At 41.1% G+C, this 26,648-nt stretch overlaps 1 protein-coding gene across 3 annotated transcripts in view; it reads left to right on the forward strand.

Moving 5' to 3' along the window:
• SLC30A4 (solute carrier family 30 member 4) overlaps window positions 1–11,283 on the forward strand; it is a 36,036-nt gene extending 24,753 nt beyond the window's left edge. For all 3 annotated transcript variants that reach the window (XM_072624497.1, XM_072624496.1, XM_072624498.1), the window contains 2 exons: window positions 2,800–2,934; window positions 6,648–11,283. In XM_072624497.1, the coding sequence (XP_072480598.1) occupies window positions 2,800–2,934; window positions 6,648–6,802 (290 nt within the window). In that variant the 3' untranslated portion in view covers window positions 6,803–11,283. The remainder of the gene's footprint in view (window positions 1–2,799; window positions 2,935–6,647) is intronic.
• The last annotated feature ends 15,365 nt before the right edge of the window (window positions 11,284–26,648 follow it).

Below are 26,648 nucleotides of genomic sequence, written 5' to 3' on the forward strand. Positions count from 1 at the left end.
AGAAGGATTACAGAGCAGAACTTGGTTGTATCAGATCAACTCTAACGTACTGCCCAATGAAAATGGAAAATGATGATAGATAGTAACTAGCATGTATATAACACATTAAGGTCTGCAAAATGCTCTGATACCTCATTTCATCCTCACAACAGCCCTGGGAGGTAGACGCTATCATCATTCCATTTTTTAGTTCAGGAATCTGCGGCTGAGAAAGGTTAAGTGACTTTCCCAGGGTCCAGGGTGGGATTCGAACTCAGGTCTTACTGATTCCCACGTCCACCACTTTTACACCACCACCAGATTCCCCAAATTCCCTGTTGCCCATTGTTGCATCAGATAACAAGCACACGGTATGGGCCAAGACCTGTACTGGGCATTGGTGAAGCAATACCTGGCCTCAAGGAGTTAATATGCTAATTATGGAGCCACCATACACATTTTGGGGCATATCCAGAACACATGGAAAGTAGGTACAAAGAACCGTGCAGAGACCTTGAGGGAGGGGCAGGAGGCAGCTCATACTGGGCATGTCAGACCACCTCTGCCACCTTGACCACCATCACTTTTCAGACCCTGATGATGGAGGACAGCCAGAACCCTGGGCACAGTGACCTTCAAGGAGAGGCATTTCTGGCTGTTTTGTTGCTGTACCCCAAGAACTCTGGGGCTTTTCCATCGGACTTGCAGCTGAAACCTGCCATATGTGGTGTCTCCCCCATTAGAACGTGAGCTTCTTGAGGATAGGGACTGACTTCTCTCAGCACTTAACACAATGCTTTGAATGCCAGTGAGTGCTTAATAAAGGCTCGTGGCTTCATTCAGTTAGGGAGGCTCTAGCAGCTGGAAGAATGAGGACAGGCCTCCTGAAGTTGGCACGTGATTCTGGAATTCTAAGATGAGAGGAGGGAGGGAGAACGTCTAAGACATGGAGACAGTCAATTGCAAAGGCACAGAGAGGAGAGATGGAGCATCATGTGAGGAGCAGAGGAACAGCCAGATAGCTAGGATTGGTTATGCCATAGAATGCATGGAAGCGCTTCATGGCCCAGCAGAGGGGTTTGTATTTAATGAATTGATAGGTAATAGGTGTGCTGCTGGGTCTTATTGAGGGAGAGGGATGGTATGGTCAGTTCCACACTTGAAAATCACTTCAGTAGCTGCATGGAGGGAGATTGGAGCTGGAAGAGACAACAAGGAGGGGAACCTACTGGTTTAGGAAAGTATGGCAATAGTCCTGGCAGGAGGTGATGAGAACTTGAAGAAAGGCAGTCAGTCTGTGAGAAGAGAAAAATGTATCCAAGAAACATCATGGAAACAGAAACGGACAAGAATTGGCAGGTGTGATTGGATCTGTGGGCTTAGTAAAGCATTGGCAGTGACACGGCTTGCAAACCTGAGTGACTGGAGGGATGGTGACACATTTGATAGCAATAGAGAAATTCAGGAGAGGTTCAGGGAAAGAGGAATGAATTCTGTTTTGGACATGTTGAGTTTACCAACTTTGGGCAGTTGGTAGTGTGAGGCTAGAGCTAAGGAGACTCTTGGGATAGATGTATGAGTATGGGAGATCACGTGCCTAGAGATGGGCTTCAAACCCATGGGAGCTGATGAAGTCAGTAAGATAGAGGCAAAAGAGGAAGTAAGAGGACCCAGCACAGAGCCTTCTGGTGTACCCAGTCAATGAACATGACATGGATAGTAATCCAGCAAAGGAGACTTAAAAAGGAACAGACAGGTAGAAGGAAAACCCAGAGTAGAGAGAGAATATCCAGGAGAAGACAGTATTACCAGATGCTGCAGAGAAGTCCAAAAGGATGAGGATTGAGAAAAGGCCATTAGTTTTGGTAATTGAAATGATTGGTAGTTTTGGAGAGAGCAGTTTTAGCTGAGTGATGGGTCTGAAAGCCATATTGCAGAGGGTTTAAACAAGAGGAAGAGGACAGGAAGTAGAGGCAGTGATTGTGGATGGCATTCGAAAGTCTTCCATGATCTAGCAACGGCTCCATAGAGCCAAAATGAATTAGGACTACTCCTTGTCCCCATATGTCAAGGGCTCTCATTTAAATGTCACCTCTTCCATGAAGCTTTCCTTGATTTCTCCTCCACTCCAGCCCCCGTTGGCAATGACCTTTTCCTACCTGGACCTCACATAGCACTTGTGTTTGCATCTTTCTCACACGCTTAATGTTTTGTACCAATAATTATTTATGTCATATCTCCAAGAACGGAAACTTACTTTATCTAAACTTTGCAGTCTCCTAGCACTTAACCAGAATGTCAGGTACACAGGCAATAATAACTATTTGAATTATACCATTTGTTAGGTTTAATGGTAAATTGTATGCTTAAATTTTGTAAAACATCAGGTTTTTTTGGAGCCTTCTTTATGATTTGTGCCATTACTACTTAGATTTCTTTCAGACCAAGTTGGCTGTTCTAATTTTCTAGTAAACTGCATTCTGTTACTTTGGGTGACTTTTAGATGCTGCCCATGTTTTATCAAAGCCAGCATCACTGTCAGTTTTAATTCTTGCATAATATCTTTGTATCTTCTTCCTAACAATCTTTCTTGATCTTTTAGTAGTTTTCTGTGGCTGGGAATTTCTTGTTTGAAGACAGATTTGTAGTTTCATTTTATTTATTACATCCTTGCTTTACTGCTAGAAAAATAAATTTAAGCATCCTTGTAACTTTAGAGTGTGTGTGTGTGCACGCGTGCGCACATGTGTGAGGTCTAGTGTTGCTAGGGCCATTTTTTTTCCTCACAAGCTAATAATGTATAATATTCTGAACTTGTAGGTGTGCCAAGTCATTTGAATATAGATTATATCAAAGAATCTTTGCTGAAAATAGAAGATGTTCATTCAGTAGAAGATATAAATCTTTGGTCTCTCACTTCAGGAAAAACAACTGCCATCGTCCACTTGCAGCTAGGTAAGTTGCTCCCCAACCAAAATTCGGAGGGATGTAGTAAATTGGGAAAAAATTTTTACAGCTAAGCTCGGGGATAAAGGCCTCATTTCTAGAATATATAGAGAACTGACCCAAATGTATAATCATACAAGTCATTCCCCAATTGATAAATGGTCAAAGGATATGAACAGGCAATTTTCAGAGGAAGAAATTAAAGCTATCTATAATCATATGAAAAAATGCTCTAAATCACTATTGATTAGAGAGATGCAAATCAAAACAACTCTGAGGTACCACATCACACCTATAAGATTGGCAAACATGACAGAACAAGAAAATGATAAATGCTGGAGAGGATGTGGGAGAGTTGGAACACTAATTCATTGTTGGTGGAGCTGTGAGCGCATCCAACCATTCTGGAAAGCAATTTGGAACTATGCCCAAAGGGCTACAAAAATGTGCATACCCCTTGACCCAGCAATATCGCTACTAGGACTATATCCCCAAGAGATCATAAAAATGGGAAAGGGTCCCACATGTACAAAAATTTTTATAGCAGCACTCTATGTAGTTGCCAAAAACTGGAAGTCAAGGGGATGTCCATCAATTGGGGAATGGCTGAATAAATTATGGTATATGAAGGTAAGTTGCTCCCGTGACACATGGCAGGAGAGGTTTGTTATTCTTTTACATCCCTGTCATTGGATAGCAGATGAGTCTGTCAGTCAGCTAGCATTTATTAAGCATCTACTATGTACTGTGTGCTAAGTATTGGGGAGAAAAAGGCAAAAGGCAGACCCCGGCTCTTTAGCAGGGAAGCAACAGACCAGCAGCAATGCATGAATTTGAGGAAGTAGAGTCAGGGAGCAAGGCTTCTGGCAGATGGGTTGAAACATTGTTCAGTTTGGAACACAACACGTTTGATGCAGGACAGCACACCAGGAAATGTTACTGTTTTAAATCTGAAGATGAAAATAAGCACATTTTGGATTTCTTTTCCCTGATTATTTAGATCATCAAAGCTAATGTTCTGAGTTTTAAGTTTTCAAATAATGGCTATAGATTGAAACTCGATGTAGATTAGAAGAGAAGAGGAGGGAGACCAGTGAGAAAACATGCCGCCTGACAGTGAGATAATGAAGTCAAGACTGAGACATTTTCAGTTACAGCTGTTATTTCTCTTTCAGTCATTCTTTCTTTTTCTTTCTCTCTTCCTTCTTTACTTTTTTTTTCTTAACCATTCAAATTTGATTCAGGGGTTTTGTTTTTCTTTCAGTCTGAGGATGAAGATAGTGGTAGGGATTACCAAAATGGGGAAAGGGGATTTCAATAAAAAAGGTCATGGAAGTATTTATTTAAGTGCACGAAAAAGAACAGAAGCAAGGTCATTAAGAAACAGTCAGGATTGTTTTTAAAGTATTGTTAAAACGTTGAATTTGTTGTATATTTGAAGAAGGGAAGCCTTTAGGTGGTATAGGTGTGCAGCTGCATACCAGGGGTGGAAAACCTGCAGCCTTGAGGCCACATTGGCCCTTTGACTGAGTCCAAGTTTTACAGAACAGATCCTTTTATTAAGGGGATTTGTTCTGTGAAGTTTGGATTCAATCAGAGGGCTGCACTTGAGGACCTAGAGGGCCACATGTGGTCTTGAGGCTACATGTTCCCCACCCCTGTGGAAATGTTTATCTTACTTGGCATTAGGTTCAAAATTTTAAAAAAATTAATTGGAGGGGAGCCCCTAAATCCTCAAATTGAGATTTTTTGGGGGGTGGAATTTTGCCGATTCAGTAGTCATACCAATGAGATCTGAGATCTAACTTAGTATGAGATGAAGTTGTAATGATAAGATGATGCTAGATCTATATTTGAACAGAGGCTCCTGTCTAGGTTTACTTAAAACCCAGATGTAATCTATATTTTTTTAAAATGTCGATAATCCAGTGATATAACTGATCAGCTTGTTTGATGGGTAGAGCATGAAACATTCTCCTGGATGTGGATTCATGCCTTGCATTGAGCTTGGCTGTGCTTGAGAGGCAGTGAGGCATGGTAGAGGAAAATATTGGACGTGGAATCAGGAAAACCTGGATTCAGATCCTTTAAAGAAAAGGGCTGGATTCAGCGACCTCTAAGATGCTCCAGTCCTTTTAACATCATCCAAGTGTGGAAGGGTTGGGGGTGGGGTGGGGTGGAGAAGGGGCTGGTCAGAGTGGTTGTGAAATGTTCCAATTTTGTCAGCTGTTTTCTCCCTTTCTTCCCTTCTTTCCTTCTTTCTTTTTTCCTTTCTTTCCTTCTTTCTTCCTTTCTGCAGTTAGGGTTAAGTCGCTTGCCCAGGGTCACACTAGTTAATGTCCGAGGTGGCTGTAGGGCCAGTACTCCATCCACTCTGCCACCCAGCTGTCCGAGTAAACAGACATTATTTTAAAATTGTTTTACCTTTTGCTTTTATTTCAAAATTCATTTCCAAACACATTCCTGTCTCCTTCCCTTACAAGAAGGATTTAAAAGAATCTGGGATGAAAGGGTTTACCATAACCAAACAGTGCATTGGCATTATCTGAGAGTGTGTATGATGTTCCATCCCTACAATAAAGGCTGCTGCTCTTTCTCCACCATGGGGGGGTTGGGGGTGGGGGTGGATAGAGCATGGGGGCAATCTTAGACATTGTAATTGCATTGTTCAGTTTGCTTTTGTTCTCCCATTTATGTTATTAAAGTTGTGCCTGATCATTGGGCTGGTTGATGTGGCAGGAGGGGGGCGAGGTTGGCTCTTCTTATTCGAAAGCCAGTAACAATAATCAGCGTTTATATAGCACTTTAAGGCTTGGAATGCCCCCTCCACACCACAGCCCGGGGACGGAGGTGCTACTATTATCTCCGCTTTGCAGAACGGGAAACCAGGTTAAGGGATTTGCCCAGGCTTACCCAGCCAATAAGTCTCTGAGGCAGCATTTGAACTTGGGTCTTACTCCAGGTGCAGAGCCTCTTTATCTGCTGTAACACCTACCTACATATACACAATTCTAAATTCTAAGGCTGCCCAAATGAAGAGGGTGGAAAATAAGTAACAGAGAAATGTGTTATAAATCAAGTCTGTATAGACATGGTAGGAATGATAACAGTTTGAGTGTGTGTATGTGTGTATAAAACAATGTATGTGTGTGCATATATATATAGGTAAGTGTAGTACCCATGTGACCCTCTAGGTCCTCTGTTGTGGCCCTTTGACCAAATCCAAACTTTGAGAAACAAATACCCTTAACAAAACGTGGGCTCAGTTCTGCAGAATGTGAACTCAGTCAGAAGGACCTGGAAGGCCACATGTGGCCTCAAGGCTGCAGGTTCCCCACGCCTGGATACTGTTTTATGCATGTGTGTATGCATGTATACATATTGTATATGTTATGTGTATGTATGAGACACATGTGTATACATTTTTAAAATAGTATGTTGTCACTAAATAGGTAGGATTCAGTGTTAATTAAAAATTGCATATTTATTTCACTATGTTTAATAAATATATGGCATAATAAATGTGTGTATATTTATATATATTATTACTATTTTTACTGCTACTGTATACAGGACTTTCCTGTTAACAAAGCACTCTTCCTCCCAGAAAGCAAAGTTATACTGCCTTTGACTTTTGTCTCCCCTTTGTGCTCATACATTAACGTGAACAACTCACTGTCATCAAGCGACACTAACCACATTTTCCCTTCTTGCTGTTGCAGCCCCTGGCAGTTCATCTGAATGGGAGGAGGTGCAGTCCAAGGCCAGGCACCTGCTGATAAACACGTTTGGGGTCTATAAATGCTCTGTCCAGCTTCAGAGTTACAGGCGAGAAGTGAGCAAAACCTGCGGGGCTTGCCGTGGTGCCAGTGCCTAATGCCACGCCTTACTTATCGTGCGAACACTAGCAAGCAGCAATAAGTGACCGTATGAATGAGCAACTGGGATCCCTGACAGCTCAGCCCAAGGCAAGAAGGGAGCACAGGCCAAGAGGACTGCATCCATTGTGTAGGCCCTCAGAAGAGCCTTGACGGCATGTAGCCTGGGAGAGGTCAACATTAAATGATCATTTTACCATGATTTTCAGGCAAGGGATGTTACCAAAATATTGTTTACAGAATGAGATGTGACTGCAGATACCTCGTAGGCAAAGCTTAAAGATTCCTCTTTGTTAATTGTATCACGTAATGTAACATACCAGCTTTCAAGGAAGAGCCCAGAATTCAGTACTTGCCTTTTTTTTTTTAAAGAAACATTTAAAAGCCAAATTACTTTGAAGCATCATAAAAGGTTAAAGCACTGAATTTTTTAAACTATGTTTGTTCAGTGGGATGAACTTGGGTCACTTAAAAAAAATCCTCAAGGTTTTAGGAAGTTCTGGAAAATATCAAGAAGTAGAAGCAAATGCATATTCCCAAGTGTTTCATAAATGTTTTCCTTTATAAATAATCCAGAAAGTCATTGGTCTGTTTCTGCCTTATAACTTTATTTTTTCCAGATGTTAGAAACAGGGCTTTGAATCTCAAGGCATAATACCTTTTAATTATTTGTTATCATCCAAGGCAGAGCCGAACACACTTTAACATGATTTTTTTGGTTGTTTCATTAAAATCATTTAGGAAATATTTCCAGTGTTATTCTGCATTAGGGAAATTACAGTTTTAAACTGTGATCATTTAATTTGAAATAAGGGAGAGGCAGATCCTCTACATACTAAACCATTTTGTTATTAAGTGAATTAAATTTGGCTGAAGGTAAAAACTGAACCAGTAATTCACTGCCTCTTTTAGACCCTTTCATTCTATATATCCCTTTGGTTTGGCTCCTGCCTACTTAAATGGGGGGTAAATATTTAACCTAACGGCCCTTTCAAAATAAAACTCGATGAGGCTCAGCTTGGCACACCCAACCTTCTCCCAGAATTTGGGTCTATATTTGTGATACGGGCCAGTGAGTTAAAAATCAGGGATTCTCTGTAGTAGATAAATGCTCGAAGCTGTGTTTTGGTGTAACCACAGCAAAAATGCCAAAATGAGCACTATGGAAAAAATACTTTGTAAAGATAACAGCCAAGTTCCATGTTTTTGAAAGCGCTCAGGTGACTGTTGTTAGCCTTGAGTTAGCAAAAAAGGAAGCATTGAAGAGTGTGAAACTGAAGGTAATGCTGACTGTGGCAGCAAAATTGAAGGTGAGGGTTGTTTGCTCAAAATTCACAAGAACTGTTGGCTCATTTGTGAACTATGTTAAGCATTAGGTCTGGGAGGCTATCACAGATGACCAGACTTGTAGCTACTGGAAGGAAATAAGCATTTATCCAGCACCTACTATGTTCCAGGTACTATGCTTAGCAACTGGCCTTAGGAAAATCTACATCAGAAATGCAGTTTCATTTGGGAGAAGTACTGTACTCTCAGGGTACCAGGTTCTAAGGTATTCAGCTCCTAGTGAAGTTAGATCTCAAATCCTTGCCAATAGAAATTCCCTCTAGGAACAAAGATTAGAAAACACATTGTATCTTAACTGGAACATCACTGTAAACAAACTCCAAATTCCAAAATATAGTTTAGGGACAGAAGAGTTCAGAATATGAGGCCTATCCATAGAAATTAATTAAACTGTACAAATTGGGGGTAATCCTGCATTTGGAAGGCAGATAGTGATAACCAGGGAGTATTGGAATGAACAGTTTTACACTTGGGGCCTACATGTACCATGCTGAATGGCATTTGATAAAATGTGATAGCATCCTCCATCCCACCTCCGTTGCTTGTACTGTTTAGTCTTAGTCCTCCTTTTAACCTATTTAGGAGTATCTGGCCTTTCATAGTAGATTTGCTGTTGAAAGAGGTGTGTATAAAGACTTAAAAAATACATTGAGGGATCTTGCTATATAAAAGAATCCTGTTGTGAATTTTTTGTAAAATTGGAAATCACCTACTTTGTTTTGTAAATCTGAATCTTGGTACTGCCTAAATCAGAGCACACTTAAATTCTTCTGTAACCCTTTTTTTGCGTACAAGGACAATGCATTTTGTTATTAATTTATATCATAAGATGGTGACTTTCTTTAACCTAGAAAAGCTTGCTTTAAGAAAGTAAATGAATGACTTTATGTGAGGTATGCAGTGCTAGCTGACATCAGATAAAACACTGGGGAATTTATTTGAATAGAGCAATGTATGTATAACCCTCCTCCCTCCCCAAACTAGATAATGTGCAGTTCAGACTGGCCCTGCAGTACAGTGGTTAAGTTGGCTCTACACAATGTTGAAAAGATTGCCTTAGATGTAACCTTCATTCTAATTTATTGCATATCCTAGGATTTGGAACTGTCTTTGAACACCATTTTTGTAGTTCAGAACAGGCCAAGGGTCTCGAGCAAGGTCTTTCTTGTTTCACTGATGATGCCTTTTACTTGGATGTAAGATGGAGGTGTGTCTGAAGTACGGTGGGGCTTGTTTCTGAGGGCTCCGAAGGACAAGGCTGCTGTAATTTCTGAAAGTGTTCCTATCATGCTTAGTTATTTTTATGTAAAACTACATATTATTGAAGAACTGGGTGTCATATTGTTTCTTCACCACATCACAGAATTGGCTTTTCCATTCTTCTTACTTTTCTTTGCATCCTTGGACCTTCTGAAGGCCACCATCTTCAGAGGAACAGTTTTTTAGTATCACTTTTATGCTCCTCAACATCTCCTTTCCTGCTGGGCTCTTGCCTGGCTCCTTCCAGCTACCCCCCCGGGTCTAAAGTTTTTCATGGGTTTTTTCATAGGATAGACTTGGACAAGGTCTAAGCCCTTTATAGGTGAAGAGATTTCCTTACCATTAATTTAATTAATTACCATTAGCCTTAACACCGCTGTTAGAAATGTATTTCCAGGTTAGGGAATTCTTTCTCAGTATTCCCAACCCACACCACTTCTGAGCGGTGTATTTCCTCAGTAGTCTAGTTGTAGTTAGGATTGACAGATTGTGAAAAGTTTCCTTCAGGGTTAAACAAGATGATGAGTTATTTCTAGGAAACAAACAACCAGTGCATGTCTATTTGGAAGTCAGAACTGGTTCATAATTAAATTCAGTTGAATATACACACACATGTGATTTTCCAAACTCCTGTCACCCCAATAGATTTATTGGTGATTCATAACCCAAGGCAACATGATTCTAAGGCCAGAGGTGGCCTTAGAACCTAGAAAAGTCCTCATTCTGACATGTTCTATTACATGACTATGGGCAAGTCACTTAAAACTTTCTGTAATGCTGGGCAGCTCTCTAAAACTATAAACTACCCCTGACTTGCATAACTGGGGGGAGTTTTCCATGACGGGAGCTTTCTAGTCTGATGAAATAATGGATATGGATCAAAAAATTGTTGTGGAGAAAGTCCTTCCTAAAAAGCTCAAACACTTGATGTGTTCTAGCTAATTAAGTTTCTGTCTGACATGCAAGATAATCAAACCGAAGGGATATTTGCCAGTTATTTAATTCCACATGAGCATCAGTCCTAACTGGACAGAGGCACCTCCTCAGATGCTGTATGGATAGCTGTGGGCTTTATCGGGGGGCCTTGTTTTTTGATTAATTTGTTCACACAGTTATAAAAAGGAGTAGTCTGTGGTTTTTAAATTAAGTATTCAGCCCATTGTATGTAGACAAAATACACCTCATTCCTGTTGCAGGCCTGCCTTGTGACTCCTGCCGGCTACTACTTCCAATCTCTTACAGACCCTGTTCTGTAAATATTTGTTGGTTGTTTTTGAAGAACTTGACATGGGAGCTAAAGAAAGGGTTATGGGGATCTCTTTGTTTGAGGTCCTGCATCTCAGGTACATGCAGGCCCCCAACCTAGCCAGCCTGAATCAGATGGCTTTATCAAGCCAAATTTTCCACATACTGTTGTGGATGTACAATTAAGACCAATAAATCTGTTTGTCTAATTTTGATAAGATTGAGAATTATTCAAGAGAATTTCTCAGTTTCTGTGATAGTGTTCAGTTAGAATATTTTAGTACATTTTTAATATATTGTAATACGAAGAAATGTTCATGTGAGGATCTTTGCAGGCAAGAGAGGTATAGTGGCTTTGGGAAGCTTATGCTTCATTTTAAAAGTATATCATTAAATAAGCCATATCACAGTTTGATGGAACTGTGTTTATACTTTTCCATAGACCCTTTCAGAAACGGTATTTTGCACACAATCAGTTATAGAAGGAGTTATTTGAAACGGGGGTTTGTCCATGTAATTGGAGATCAAAGTATGGTATATATTTACTGTATCTGAAATTTTTAAAGTGTAATTTCCTAAACATTTATTAAAATAAAGCACATGGCAAAACAACTTTTCCTTTATTAAACAGTCTACAGTCTCTTAATTAGAGTCTACAGTCTCTTATAAAAACTGGAATTCTCTTGTCTTTCTTCATTATACATTCTCATTCACTTCGGACTCGATCATTTATTGACAAACCTTAAGGCACATTCTTTTTTCTTTTTTAAAGCTGTCCACAGAATACCATTAGCATCAGGAAACCAATATATTTCAGTGCCTTCATTAGGCATTTAGGAAGTATGATGATGTGTAAGGCTCACCCAGTTTACTTAGAAACGACAACTGATTATGGATTCTGTAGCCTAGGAATTGTATATTCCTCTGTGGACCCAGAAACCCAGGGGCATAAAAGAACGTGGGTAAAGTGGGATGTTCTTTCCTGGCAGGTGGCTCTAACCATTTCAAGCAAGTGCCAAAGAGCGTATTTAAGTATTTGAGGGTTTTTTAACATTTAAATATTGAGACTCCCTAAGCCTCAGGGACAACTCTATCCCCCTTTCCTGAACTTGCAATGAGAAATACGCTTCGAAATTTTGTTAACTAATGTCACCTTATTGTTTATCAAGGGTCTAAAATATTCATTATATGAATTGAATATTCATGATGAATAGCTTGATTACTTAAAATAATTGTGAGCCTTATGTGCATTTTTCTAAAGGCAGAATGTTTATGTTGTATGGCTTTTTGTGGAGGAAAACTTGATTTTTTTTTTATTGTTTGGTAAATATTGCTTTCCTTCTCTGACTTTTTAAATACGGTGAAAAGAAATTAAAAGTGAATCCTTCAAATAGGCTAAACCACAGCAAAGTGACTTTATAGACTTGTTTTTGGACCAAATTCAGTTCTAATAAACAAGGAGTCATATGGCTTTTTTTAAGACTATGAGCCTGTTTTTTTATCTTGGGTAACAAGACTTTTGTTATTTCCATGGATACCTAAGATAAGCATCTTTCCTTTGATTCTATCTCTGAGTAAAGACATCTCACCATGTGTGTACTTAACACATTCTTAACCAAGACGTAGTGCCTTTGATTCTGGGTCCCTACAGCTGTCTGTATGCACTTTCAAAAGGTAACACTAGATTCCAATTTGGGGCTTTATTCCTGTTGCTGCTTTTTTCTGAAGTTCAGTTACAGTTTAGTATGCCTTTCTGGTTTCCAAGAGTTTTCTTTCCGCTGTCCTGTAACTGGAATTGACACAGCTGTTTATTATACCTTTTAATTGCCTAGTGCAGTGATATAAAGACTAAAATAGAAGTGGGAGGCCTGAATTTTTCAATTTTTTTTACACTCCTCCCCTGTCTATAGAGGTATTGGGCAAGGTAACAAGGTTGTTCAGTGACTACATTTATAATTTTCACATTTCAGCAAGGTTGTTCACCCTCAAGTTTGTCCATTTGCTAACTGGATTTCTTCCTTGTCACATTATCTTTATCTAGCTAAGTTCCTTTTTAGGGAAACAAGGCATTGTCCTTTAACATCAAGGCTGAATCACTTCAATAAATAATATTCTTGAGCATTAGAACTGGAAAAGAACCTTGTACAACCATCAAAGTATTGGGGCATGAGGTCAGTTTGAGGTACAACCTCTTGCCCAAGGAATCACAACATCTCACAGCCAGAAGAGACCTTTCCAACTATATTTCATCAGTCAAGGCCCAAGTAAGCCTTGGGTAGTGACAGATGGACCCAATTGCCAATGTTACCACCTCTACCCAACTGTGTGTCACTACTATTTCACTGAGTCTCTGATGGAGAGTGACAGTCCCTTCTTACCTAGGACTAGAAGCCTCCACAACACAATTCTCATTTCGGTTGCCATCTTGTCTGTTGTATTCAACAAGCAACTGGTCCTTCTGCCCTGAGTCTAGCAAATTCCTATCTTCTGCTACCCAAATCTCTGTGATTGAGAGTCATCAAAAAGGGAGAGTAATCCCCATTTTCCAAGTTTCCTTCTCCCTGACCTATTCTCTCTCCCATTATCATTTCTGTCTCCTTGCCCTTCTCCTCTACTGTTCCCTCAATCTGTGAGTTATCATTAATCAGTTCCCCTTTATGCTAGCTATCTTCCTCTTATCTTTTCATCTTCTTTCACTCAAGGGGAAATCCAGATTTTTAAGAAAGACGTGTTAATTTTAGTCCACCTTTCTGGGGCTCTTTTATGTTTTCTATCTCCTTGCCTCTTTGTACACCAAGGGCATGAGGAGTCTGCCTGCTCCTTACTCCTCATTACCACTTAGGATCTTAAACCTAGAGCTGAAACAAAGCCTGAGAGCATGTAACTCTTATTTGTGACTTGCCTAAGATCGTAAAGGTAGAGCTGGGATTTGAACCCACTTTCTTTGATTACAGTCAGGATTCTTTCCACTACCCTACACTAATTCCAGAATGGCCTTCTGCTGCCATCACCTAGCAGCCTCTTTGGTGAGGTTTTCTGCATCCTGTGCAGATCCTTGGGGTTGGCATCTACCAGTCTCCAGGTCTCCCAGCCTTCTCTCTCAATACCTTTTGTACAGTCTTCTCCAGCCCAACCCTTGCCATCCCGCATGGAAGCTTCAATATTAATGTTGTCGCCCAAGCCCCCTGGGCTCCCAGTTGACTGATCCCTCAGCTCTTGTGACATAGTTCCACTCTACCTCCCATAGAGGCTATTACACATAACTCACCATAACGTCCACCTTTGTGATCTTAAACTCAAATTCATGACTGCCTACAATATCCATTTATTTCTTCTCCTCCTCTCTCTTGCTCCTCTTGTTCCTATTTCTGTATCCTTGCTGTAGCCTCTTATTCCTCCATCCCTTCTTATTCTCCCAATCTATCACCCCTGGTCTGACTTGGCTTTCCCCATTGTCTTGACTCTAATTAACCGGTTCAATTGTGCGCTGCCTTTCATCCTCTAACGTCTTACCTTGACCTGTTACCACTCTTGCCCTGCCAACCTTCAAACGTTGGGTCAGTCTCACCTTTCACTTTTTCTGGTCTGGCTGTTCAGTTGGTGAATGTTGCTGAGGGATGTTATTAAAACCATGCTGACGAGGTCCTCTACAAATTCACATTATTTCCACTGTGGCAATGTTTTTATTTTTCCCTATTTAATTATTATGCCCCCCACATCAGGGAGGCCAAACCTCCACCGTCAACCCACCAATGACCATAATCTGTCTCAGCAGATGACCTTGCCTCCTGCTTTACCGAAAACATAAACCCTCATTCCACATTTCATAACCCCTCTATGTCTTTCTCTGTCCTCTCCTTTGCTCCGGTCTCTGAGGAAGAGATCTCTTTGCCGAAGCTAAGTCCTTACCTAGTAGTGTGCCACATCATGCTCCTCTTCCTTCCTGTTACAGTGTAACCTAAATAAAATACAACCTTTCTGAGATCTCTACCTTGCTTAAAATCATTTTTTTTACTTGACTTGGACATCCTTTTAAGCTATTGTCCTAGATTTCCTCTTTCCTTTCATTGTCAAACCTCTAAAAAGTGTCTACACCCACTCACTTGAATCTTTAAAATCTGGGCACTGAGACCATCACTCCACTGAAACTGTTCCTTCAGAAGTTTTCATTGATTCTGCAAGGATGAACCACATATCCCAATACTCCTTGCATCTTTTGATACTGTTGACCTGTCTCCTTTTTTCTCCCTTGGCTAATAGATTTCTCCTGGTTTTTTTCCTACCTCTCTGACCATTCCTTCCCAGTCTACGTTGCTGGGTGAAGGGGAGCTAGGAGAGAGCCCCAGTGCAGGAGTCAGGAGGACCTGAGTTCAAATGTCACCTCAGACACTTGACATTCACTAGCTGTGTGACCTTGGGCAAGTCACTTAACCCCAATTGCCTCATCCTGGGTCATCATCAGTCATCCTGATGAATATCTGGTCAATGGATTTAGATGACTCTGTAGGAGAAGTGAGGCTGGTGACCTGCACAACCCTCCCTCACTCAAAACAAAGTCAAGTGCAAGTCATGTCATCATTTCTCTGATGGCATGGTCTTCTTCCGCAACGAAGGACGAACACACTTTGCTGGGTCATCATTTATCTCCTATCCCCTAATAAATTTGTTCTCCAGTTATCCCTTTCACATCATGACTTTCCTCATCATGGCTTTGATATATCATGGGTCAGCATAAAAATTAAATGGGAATATTTGGGGAGTTTTGCAGAAGCCACAGATGACATATGAAGGCCAGCAGACAACAGAGAAAAAATTTAGAAACTTAGAAATTCATAAAATATACATACAGTATTGTATAATAACATTTTTTATCTTTTAATACCATATAATTCACTTTTCTGTTATGAAGGGAGGACCAACAAATTTTACGTAGATTTTCCAGATCACAGGGTCACCATGCCCCTAACCCTCACAACGTGGAAGGGATAACTATATTCCCAAAGTCTCTGCCCTGGGTCCGCTTCTCTCCCCACCTTTGTTGAGCTTATCTGCTTCTATAGGTTCCAAATGATGGAGGCAACTAGGTGACTCAGTGGACAGAGCACCAGGCCTGGAGTCAGGAGGATTCACCTTCCAGAGCTCAAATCCAGCCTCAGACACTTACTGGCCATGTGCTGCTGGCCAAATCTCCACCCAACCCTGTCTGACTCAGTTTCTTCATCTGTAAAATGAGCTGAAGAAGGAAATGACAAACCACTCCAGTATCTCTGCCAAAGAGTCAAACACAACTGAACAACAAATGTAACTCACAAGCCTATATATCCAGCCCTAACTCGAGTTCTCCTAAACTTCACTCTCATCTTCAACTGTCTACTGTCCTGTTGCCACCTCACACTGAACTCATTATGTATTCTCCTCCTCATCCAGTCTACCCATTCTTCCAGTCACCTTGCTTGACCTTAATGGTTGCCTCTCCCTCATCCCTGTGTCCAGTCTCCTATCAGTTCTACTTTCAGCCATCTCGGGCATTAATCCTCTTCATTCACAGCCCATCCTACTTCGGGTCCTCATCCCTCACCTGGACTGCTCTAAGAGCCATTCGATTGTCTTCCCTGCTCCCAGTCTCTCTGTCTCCAAATGATCTTTATTTTGCACAGATCTGACCATGTCACTCCCCTGCTCAATAATCAAATGACTCCCTAGTTCCTCTAGGATAAAATCTAAGCAACCTGGCATTTAAGACTTCCCACAATCTGGCCACACCCTTATTTAACATTATTCTCCTTGAGGTGCTACAGTCAAACTGAACTGTTCCCTGAACTCAGTCTTTCATTTCCTCCCTCTAGGCATTTGCATATGCTGCTCGCTGTGCTCACTTTTGTGGGTTTTTTCAGACTCTTAAAATTCAGACTCTTTTTTCAGACTCTTAAAATAGTCTCTAAAATGAGGGTCAGGGCCTCCTAAAGTGAGTGACTATTTCCTGAACCCAAGGGGTATATAACCAACCAGTCTTAGGTTGGGGAGGTAGGTCTCTATCACATCCTCTCCCAAGATGGCCAATTATAGGGTTTATCTCCAACATGACCACACCGACTTTTGGTTTTTTAGACTTCCTTACTGTCTCCTTCAGTTGTCATCTCTTTCCTTAAATCTTCCCTAATGCCCCCACCCCAATCTATTAGTGTTTTCTCCTTCCTTAAATTACTGTATTACTCTGTATTACACCCACAAGGATCCCTCCATAAAGGCAATGATTATTTTATTTTTGGTATCCCTAGCATTTGGTGTAGTACCTGCTATAGAAAATACTTAATAAATGTTTATTGCTTTCACCCAATCTCACAGATGATCTAGTGCAGCAGTAGGGAACCTGAGGCCTCAAGGCCACATGTGGCCTTAATAAAAGGATTTGTTCTGTAAAACTTGGACTCAGTCAAAAGGCCACTCCCAAGGACCTAGGAGCTGCAGTTCCCGCCTCCTCCCTGCCCCCACCACTAAGTGATTCTAGCCTAACCCCTAACTAAAGAGAAATCCTCTTCTATCACAATTTTTTTTTTCCAGCATGGCTATCAGGGTTAAGTAACTTGCCCAGGGTCACACAGCTAGTAAGTGTCAAGCGTCTGAGATCTGATTTGAACTCAGGTCCTCCTGACTCCTGCACTGGTGCTCTATCCACTGTGCCACCTAGCTGTCCCCTATCACATTTCTTAACAAGAAATCCAGTGAAGGAGAAATCCCACTACCCCCTAAAGCTTCCTGTTTTTAAGTACTATTGTTTTTAAATGCCTCAGATATGCACCTAAGAAGCGAATATTTGGAAATCATCCAGTTTCATATAAGCATTATTTAGTAATACGGGGTCCTAAAGAATACTTTGACCTACTTCCTGCAGGTTTGACTGGAAGTCCTGTAAGAAAACCAGGTGCATTTCTTTCACTGTCCTGTATCCAGACTGGACTTCTGCCCAATTAGAATGAGTAAGGTCTTCATTGTATTTGGAGTATCTCCATATGCACTGTACTTGCCTTATCTGTGCTCCTTAGCTATTTGTTCTGCCAAGATTAAACTTTAATGGAGCTGGATTAAATTAATACAACTTTAGATTCAAGGAGGTCAGCTAGGTGGCACAGTGGATGGAATGCCAGGCCTAGGGTCAGAAAGACTCCTCTTCCTGATTTCAAATCCTTCCGTAGACATTTCCTGGCTGTATGACCCTGGGCAAGTCATTTAACCCTGTCTGCCTCAGTTTCCTCATCTGTAAAATGAACTGAAGAAGGAAATGGCAAACCAGTCCAGTGTCTTTGCCAAGAAAACCCCAAATGGGGTCACAGAGAGTCAGATACAATTGAAAAACAACAACAACAATAAGGAATTTGTTTTCTATAATACAGTGAAAGAGCACAGAATATAAGTTCAAATCCTACATCTAAGGTTTACTATCTATGTGACTTTGGTCCACACTTTAAGGAGGGAATCATTCTAAAGAAAAAAAATTTTAACTAAGGATGTGAAAAAATATCTGTAACTCTGTGGTGGAAAAGAATGCAAATCTGATGGAGTTTGAAAGGTGGAGAAAGTTATATAGGATACTATATGCTCTGAGAAATGATGAAGGCAATGGCTTCAGAGAAACCTGGGAAGATCTGTATATACTGATCCATGTTAAAGTGGACAGAACCAGGAGAAGAATTTATGCAGTAACAACAATGTTGAAAAGACAAATAACTTTGAAAGACTTAGGAACTCTGATCAAAGTAATGACCAGCCATGATTCCAGAAGATTCACAATGAAACACACTATACCTCTGCTGAAGTACAGGTGAAGGACTCAGAGAATAAAATAAGGTTTCCATGTTTGTTGGTTTGTTTGTTTGTTTTTGGATCTGGAAAATGTAGATTTCTTTTTTTGATTAACTATACATGTTTATAACAGGGGATTTGTTTTTCTTTGTCCATTAGGGGTGAGGGATGAAAGGGAGAGGAAGTTAGACTTTTGCTGATAATGACATTAAAAATTAATTAATTGTATTTAAATTTCTGATTTATGAGAATTCATCTTCCTAGGGGTTTTTCTAGCAATGGATTACCCTTTTCAAGCAGGGGAAGAACATACGTACATACATACATATATATCTACACACACACATATATACACATTTATACCTATATATATATACACGTACATATATATGAATATATATACACACACACATACATATATACATATATATGTATATGAAATTACTAGAAGGAAATGTGACTCCAGACTCCAGACTGACGGAGAAAATGCTGAAGCAGTGCTAAACTGTATAAGGGATGGACTTGGGACAAGGGCTTCTTGGCAGAGAGACATGTGGTTCCAGAGACTTCTAAAGAGAGACACATATACAGAGGACACTCTCAAGAAAAGAGAGAAAGAGACTGGAAATTGCTTATATATAAGAGAAGCCAGTTCCTCCTCAGCACGTTCCTAATTTTCGGCTTGCCTCCCTATAGACTTCAGAGCTCTCTTTTGATTTCAGTTGAGATCTCATCTTGCTTCCTTTTAAAGACCTCATTCACTCTTGTGTGTTTTCTTGTATATTTTAATCTGTGTAACTTCTATTTCCATTTGTGTGTTGTTTTTTTAATATATGGGTTTACTTTCTACTTACTATTTTTTTGTGAAACCAGTGTTTGATGGGAAAGAGCTTGGCTGACAAGTATAAGCTAAGCAGCGATCCTCCCCTTTAAGAGTAACCAGGGAAGTACCTTTTCCCCTCTCTGAATCTATCATACTACTACACTGGCAATCTTTGAAGTGACAGTGAGATAGATTTCTAGCCTGATGTCACTTGGAGATAGGCTAGGGAAGGAGCAAGCACCCAGCTTCATCTTTTCTCCTGCTTCTCTCAAAACAGAAATCAATGTCTTGTGCCAAGAGCCACATCTATACATTGTGACAATCCATGAAGGTGAGAGAAACAGTTATTAATAACCAACAATTTGAGGAGATCCAGAGCTCCCTCCTTTTTCTAAAGTCCTAATTTTTAAAAAAGTTCGATCTCTTGAAGGACATTGCTGATAATGAGACTGGACTTTCTTGTTCAAGACCCCACCCAAGGAGAATAGATATTGTATTCTGCTCAGACTTGGGTAGGTCATAAATTCGTTGAATAGATTGCCCAAGGCTAGGGATGGTCTGGATATAGAGACAGTCCCTCTGTCTAAGGGTGACACGATGTCACTCAACACCTCATTGTTCTTTCATTAATTTTTTATCCTAATTATTTTTATTATAAACATATATTAGAACTTAAATATAAAATAAGAAAAGAAAAAACATGTCATGTGCACAGCAGAATGTAAGAGAGGATTCAAAATATATAGCAATAAATTTCCATTTCAAGAAAGCCTATATGAAATACTCCAGATTGTGCTGAGAGCTGGCCATCTTTTCTTTGTTTTCTTGTAGATTTTCTTTTGTTCTCTGCTGTACATTTTTTACTCTGTTTTTTCCCCCTTCCTCTCCCCTTCCTCCCCACTACAATTAATCATGGTTATATTTAGATATAGATACATACGGGGTCTTTGATCTGAGACAGTTAAATGACCATCCTTTTATTAATGTGGGCTAGCCTTATTAATAAAATGATTAAATTATGTCTTGAAATCTATGCCTCGAACCTTTTAATCACCATAAGGGTGTATGTATCTCACCTAGAATCATACATCTCATACATAAAAGTAATACAAAGTAATTTCCAAAGGAAATTGCTAGCAACTGGACAGATCAAAGAGTGTGCCTGAGCTGTGCTTGGAAGGAGCTAGGGATTCTAAGAGGGACAAAGAAGGAAATGCATTTGAGCTACAAGGGACTACTCATGCAAAAACACACAGGTAGGGGATGGATGTCATGTACAGGGAAAAGAGAGTGGGGCCAGTTTGACTACAAGAAATTTGTGAATAGGGGTAACATGGAATGCTCTGGGAAGGTCAATGGGAGCCAAATGGTAGAAGTCAAAGGTAGAGACCTTTAAATGCCCCCCAGAGGAGTTTAGAATCCTAGAGGTACCTGAGGTGAGCCTTGAGGATAGGTGAGGGTTCTTAGAGACAAAGATGAGGACGAAGTACATTCCAAGCATGGTGGGAGTGGGGAGCTTGTATGAATATATGGAGGTAAGAAGTAGAATGTTTAATTAAGGTACTGGTTGTAATTTGACTGGAATATAGAATGCAGGGAATGGATGTGGGATTATAGAATGCATGTAAAATGAGTAAGGTGGATCGGAGCGAATTGTGAAATGCCATATGGAGGAATCTGTATTTTGACCTAGAGGGAATATGGAGATGCTGCAGAGTTTTGAGCAGGGGAGTGGCATGGTCTGACTTGTGTTTTAGGAAGATTATTTTGGAAGCTATGTGAAGGAAAGACGGAAGAGAGAGGAACTGAAAACAGGGCAATTAATTAAGAAATTGTTCCAATAGTCTAAGAAATTGGTGTTGAGAGTTAGAAGTGGAATGCTGGACCAATGAATGGGGAGATTAGATGTAGGTGACGAGGGAAAAAAAGAGACCGTGATGACCCTGAGATATTCTATTTGGATGACTAGGAGAATAAAGTCAACAAGCCTTTAATTAAGCCCATATTGTACAGTGTCTTGGGGAAGAGGGAGGAGGAGAAGGGAGAGAAAATTTAGAACTCAAAGTCTTATGTAAGTGAATAGTGAAGATTAGGAAGAAAAACAAAGAAAAGGAGAGAAAAAATAAAGAGAATGTAAAAAAAAGATATTAATAAATCCTCAATAGAGACAGAAGTTTAGATGATGAATAGGTTGGGGTGAGGGGTGGAAAGAAAAAAAATAACTTTCTTTTGGGATATGTTAAGTATGAGGAGAGTTAGCGTATAGCATTGTGGACAGAGAGCTAGCCAGAGGAAGACCTGAGTTCAAGTCTTACCTCTAACACATAATAGCTGCATGATCCTGGGCAAATTGTTTAATCTCTCAGTGCCCCCAGGAAACTCTCCAAGATTATACTTTGCAGAACTGTGGTATAGTGCAGTGGGTAGAGTTTGGGGCTTGGAGTCAGGAAGACTCCTCTTCTCAAGTTCAAATCTGGCCTCAGGCACTTACTAGCGGTGTGACCTTGGGCAAGTCACTCAACCTTGTTTGCCTCAGTTTCCTCATCTTTAAAATGAGCTGGAGAAGGAAATGCAAACTGCTAAGTTTCTGTCAAGAAAACCTCAAATGGGATCATAAAGAGTCAGACACAGCTGAACAGTGACGAAAGGACCTTTCTCACTGAATGCTCTTTTCACTGATAAAAACCAAAACAAACAGTAGTTGGAGATGTTGAACGCAACGTTCCACTAGAGCCTTCTAGCAGACAAGCAGTGATGTGAGTCTTAAGTCAATAAGAGAGATTAGTGCTGGATAGGGAATCATCTGCATAAAAGTGATCATTGAACTGAGAGTGAATGGGACAAGAGAGAGAGAGACAGAGAGAGAGAGAGAGGGAGGGAGGGAGCAAGGGAGAGAGGGAAGGAGGGAGAGAGGGAGGGAAAGAGAGAGAGAGGGAGGGAGAGAGAGAGACAGAGAGACAGACAGAGACAGAGAGACAGAGAGAGGGAGGGAGGGAGAGGAAGGGAGGGAGAGAGGGAGGGAAAGAGAGAGACAGAGAGAGAGAGAGAGGAGCAAGGAAAGCGATGAGTTTCTTCTTGGCCATGCTGAGTGTCTGGTGCCAACAGGACATGCCACATGCCAAGTCTCTCTATGGGTTCCATTCACTTGCTCTGATCCCACGAGTTCCTATCATTAGGAATTAATGTCAGTCGGTTATCCCTTGGGTTTGTGATCTTGCGATGCCTCTTTCCAGCCCAAGCCTTTACTGAAGGAGCCCCAAGTTATTACAGTTTAAAATAATAAACTGGGCAAAATAAGTAGGGTCAAAGATCATTTGCTTTTGGTAGGGTCCTAGAGACCTGAGTAGGCTGTGCCTTTTGCTCCAAAAGTAAATATTACATAACCACGGCCAGCATGGGGTGCGCAGCCAGTTCAAAGTATGCTAATTGCTATGCATTCTTCAACCACTCAATCGTCAGCTCCCACAGCAAATCAGAAGAGGTCAGATCCCCTGAGGGGTGAGCATCTCCATCTCCCTCAGTCTGTCTTTCTCTATCTCACTCTCTGTCTCTGAGTGTGAGTGTGTCTCCCTGTCTGTCTCTGTGTCTCTCCCTCTCCCCCTTCTCCTCTTCCCCATTTCATCTCCTGTTCCCCTCCTCTTCCTCTCTCTCCCTCACCCTTTCCCCCCCACACACCCCTTTCTCTCCTCTCTCTTGCTCAGGTGTGAGTACTGATGACTCAGATGAGTCAAATGAGAACACCCCGTACTATAAATTCTCAGAGTCCTCACGATTCAGGAAACCCACACCCTCCTGCAAAACCCCTAAAAATATCGGCAGAAATATGTAACCACAGGGCTCAGTTTATGTCTCTATAGCAAGAATTCATTGTGACTACGGGCTCCAATGCGGGGGGGGGGGGGGGGGGGGGTCTACTTTCCTGTGGGCCATCTACACTGCCCTGTGGATCATCTACACTGCCCTGTGGACTGCAGGAATAATTGATTCTGGGATAACTAAACTCAATCAACTCCCCCTTTCCTTTTCATCCCACTTCCTCCCCTCTGCATCCCTCCTCACCCCAGCCAGGCATCTGCTTCTACTTAAAGCAGCGGGGTGGGAAAGATGATTTAAAAAAAAAAAAATGTGTTTTAAATTGATCTATTTTCTTGGTAAATTACCTTCATTAAGATAGAACGTTTATTAAGCACTTCACACTGTTGTCAGGTACCATACCAAACCCTGCAGATACAAATAAAAGCAAACAAGACAGTTTATGGTGCACAACTCTAAAAATCTTCCCTATTGTAGAAAAGCAGAGTCCTCCAAGCCCAAGTGAGACAACAGCCACTTTTTATTCACGTTCAAATTCAGCAAACATACATATATAATCTATATCAAATTGCTTAACATCCCAGAGAGGGAGGAGGTGAGAGAGGGAGGGAGACAATTTGGAAATCAAATTTTTTTTTTTTAATGAATGTTAACCATTAAACATGTATAACCTACATCAGATCACTTGCTGTCTTGGAAAAGAGGGAGATGAGAGGGAAGGAGAAAAATTTGGAACTCAAAATCTTATTAAAAATGAATGTTGAGGGGCGGAGCCAAGATGGCGTAGTAGAAAGACGCACATACACATAGCTCCGAACCCACAACCCATAGAACAACTACAAAGAAGTAACTCACGGCGAATTCTGCACCCAGAGGCCACAGAACATTGGAGCGAGGGAGATTTCTGTTCCGGAGAGACCTGCAAACCTCTCGTAAAAGGTCCTTCGTGCTGCGGACTGGGCGCCGGGACTGGGAGCTGAGTACAGCCCTGCCGTGGCCGCGGCACCGAGAGGAACAGATCCGAGCGGGCTTCAGGGACGGGATCTCCAGCGGCCGCACAAGTACCTCCACCCACAGGTGACGGGGGTCTGTGAGAGAGTCCCTTGGGCGGGTCGAGGGGGGAGTGGGGTGCCCCCATGGCTCGGGCCCCCTCGGGAGACAGAAGCTGAGGGGCAGCGGCAGACCAGGGCTCCCCAAGCAGGCAGGAGCCTGGATCCATTGTTGAAGGTCTGTGCATAAACTCCCTGAGGGAACTGAGCCTGAGAGGCAGCCCTGCCCTCACCTGAGCATCTGAATTTAATCTCACACTGAATAGCAGCCCTGCCCCCGCCCAAAGCCCTGAGGCTGGAAGCAGCATTTGAATCTCAGACCCCAAACACTGGCTGGGAGGATCAGGAGGTGAGGTGGGTGTGAGGAAAATATTCAGAGGTCAAGTCACTGGCTGGGAAAATGCCCAGAAAAGGGAAAAGAAATAAGACTATAGAAGGTTACTTTCTTGGTGAACAGGCATTTCCTCCCTTCCTTTCTGATGAGGAAGAACAATGCTTACCATCAGGCAAAGACACAGAAATCAAGGCTTCTGTGTCCCAGCCCACTCAATGGGCACAGGCCATGGAAGAGCTCAAAAAGAATTTTGAAAATCAAGTTAGAGAGGTGGAGGAAAAGCTGGGAAGAGAAATGAGAGACATGAAGTCAAAGCATGAACAGCAAATCAGCTCCCTGCTAAAGGAGACCCAAAAAAATGTTGAAGAAAATAACACCTTGAAAACTAGCCTAACTCAATTGGCAAAAGAGGTTCAAAAAGCCAATGAGGAGAAGAATGCTTTCAAAAGCAGAATTAGCCAAATGGAAAAGGAGATTCAAAAGCTCACTGAAGAAAATAGTTCTTTCAAAATTAGAATGGAACAGATGGAGGCTAATGACTTTATGAGAAACCAAGAAATCACAAAACAAAACCAAAAGAATGAAAAAATGGAAGATAATGTGAAATATCTCATTGGAAAAACAACTGACCTGGAAAATAGAGCCAGGAGAGACAATTTAAAAATTATGGGCCTACCTGAAAGCCATGATCAGAAAAAGAGCCTAGACATCATCTTTCATGAAATTATCAAGGAAAACTGCCCTGAGATTCTAGAACCAGAGGGCAAAATAAATATTCAAGGAATCCACAGAACACCGCCTGAAAGAGATCCAAAAAGAGAAACTCCTAGGAACATTGTGGCCAAATTCCAGAACTCCCAGGTGAAAGAGAAAATATTGCAAGCAGCTAGAAAGAAACAATTCAAGTATTGTGGAAATACAATCAGGATAACACAAGATCTAGCAGCTTCTACATTAAGGGATCGAAGGGCATGGAATAGGATATTCCAGAAGTCAAAGGAACTAGGACTAAAACCAAGAATCACCTACCCAGCAAAACTGAGTATAATACTTCAGGGGAAAAATTGGTCTTTCAATGAAATAGAGGATTTTCAAGCATTCTTGATGAAAAGACCAGAGCTGAAAAGAAAATTTGACTTCCAAACACAAGAATGAAGAGAACCATGAAAAGGTGAACAGCAAAGAGAAGTCATAAGGGACTTACTAAAGTTGAACTGTTTACATTCCTACATGGAAAGACAATATTTGTAACTCTTGAAACATTTCAGTATCTGGGTACTGGGTGGGATTACACACACACACATGCACACACGCACACACACATAGAGACAGAGTGCACAGAGTGAATTGAAGAGGATGGGATCATATCTTAAAAAAAAAATGAAATCAAGCAGTGAGAGAGAAAGATACTGGGAGGAGAAAGGGAGAATTGAATGGGGCAAATTATCTCTCATAAAAGAGGCAAGCAAAAGACTCATTAGTGGAGGGATAAAGAGGGGAGGTGAGAGAAAAACATGAAGTCTACTCTCATCACATTCCACTAAAGGAAAGAATAAAATGCCTACTCATTTTGGTATGAAAACCTATCTTACAACACAGGAAAGTGGAGGATAAGGGGATAAGCAGAGTGGGGGGGGATGATAGAAGGGAGGGCATGGGGAGGAGAGTGCAATTTGAGGTCAACACTCATGGGGAGGGATAGGATCAAAAGAGAATAGAAGTAATGGGGGACAGGATAGGATGGAGGGAAATATAGTTAGTCCTATACAACACAACTATTATGGAAGTCATTTGCAAAACTACACAGATTTGGCCTATATTGAATTGCTTGCCTTCCAAAGGGAAGGGGTGGAGAGGGAGGGAGCTAAAGAAGTTGGAACTCAAAGTGTTAGGATCAACTGTAATGTTCTTACCACTAGGAAATAAGAAATACAGGTAAAGGGGTATAGAAAGCTATCTGGCCCTACAGGACAAAAGAGAAGACAGAGACAAGGGCAGAGAGGGATGATAGAAGAGAGAGCAGATTGGTCATAGGGGCAATTAGAATGCTTGGCGTTTGGGGGGGGAGGGGAGAAAAGGGGAAAAATTTGTAACCCAAAATTTTGTGAAAATGAATGTTAAAAGCTAAATAAAAAAAAAAAAATGAATGTTAAAAATTGTCTTTACATGTAATT

This window comes from Notamacropus eugenii, chromosome 7 (genome assembly GCF_028372415.1).
Source record: "Notamacropus eugenii isolate mMacEug1 chromosome 7, mMacEug1.pri_v2, whole genome shotgun sequence".
NCBI lineage: Eukaryota > Metazoa > Chordata > Mammalia > Diprotodontia > Macropodidae > Notamacropus > Notamacropus eugenii.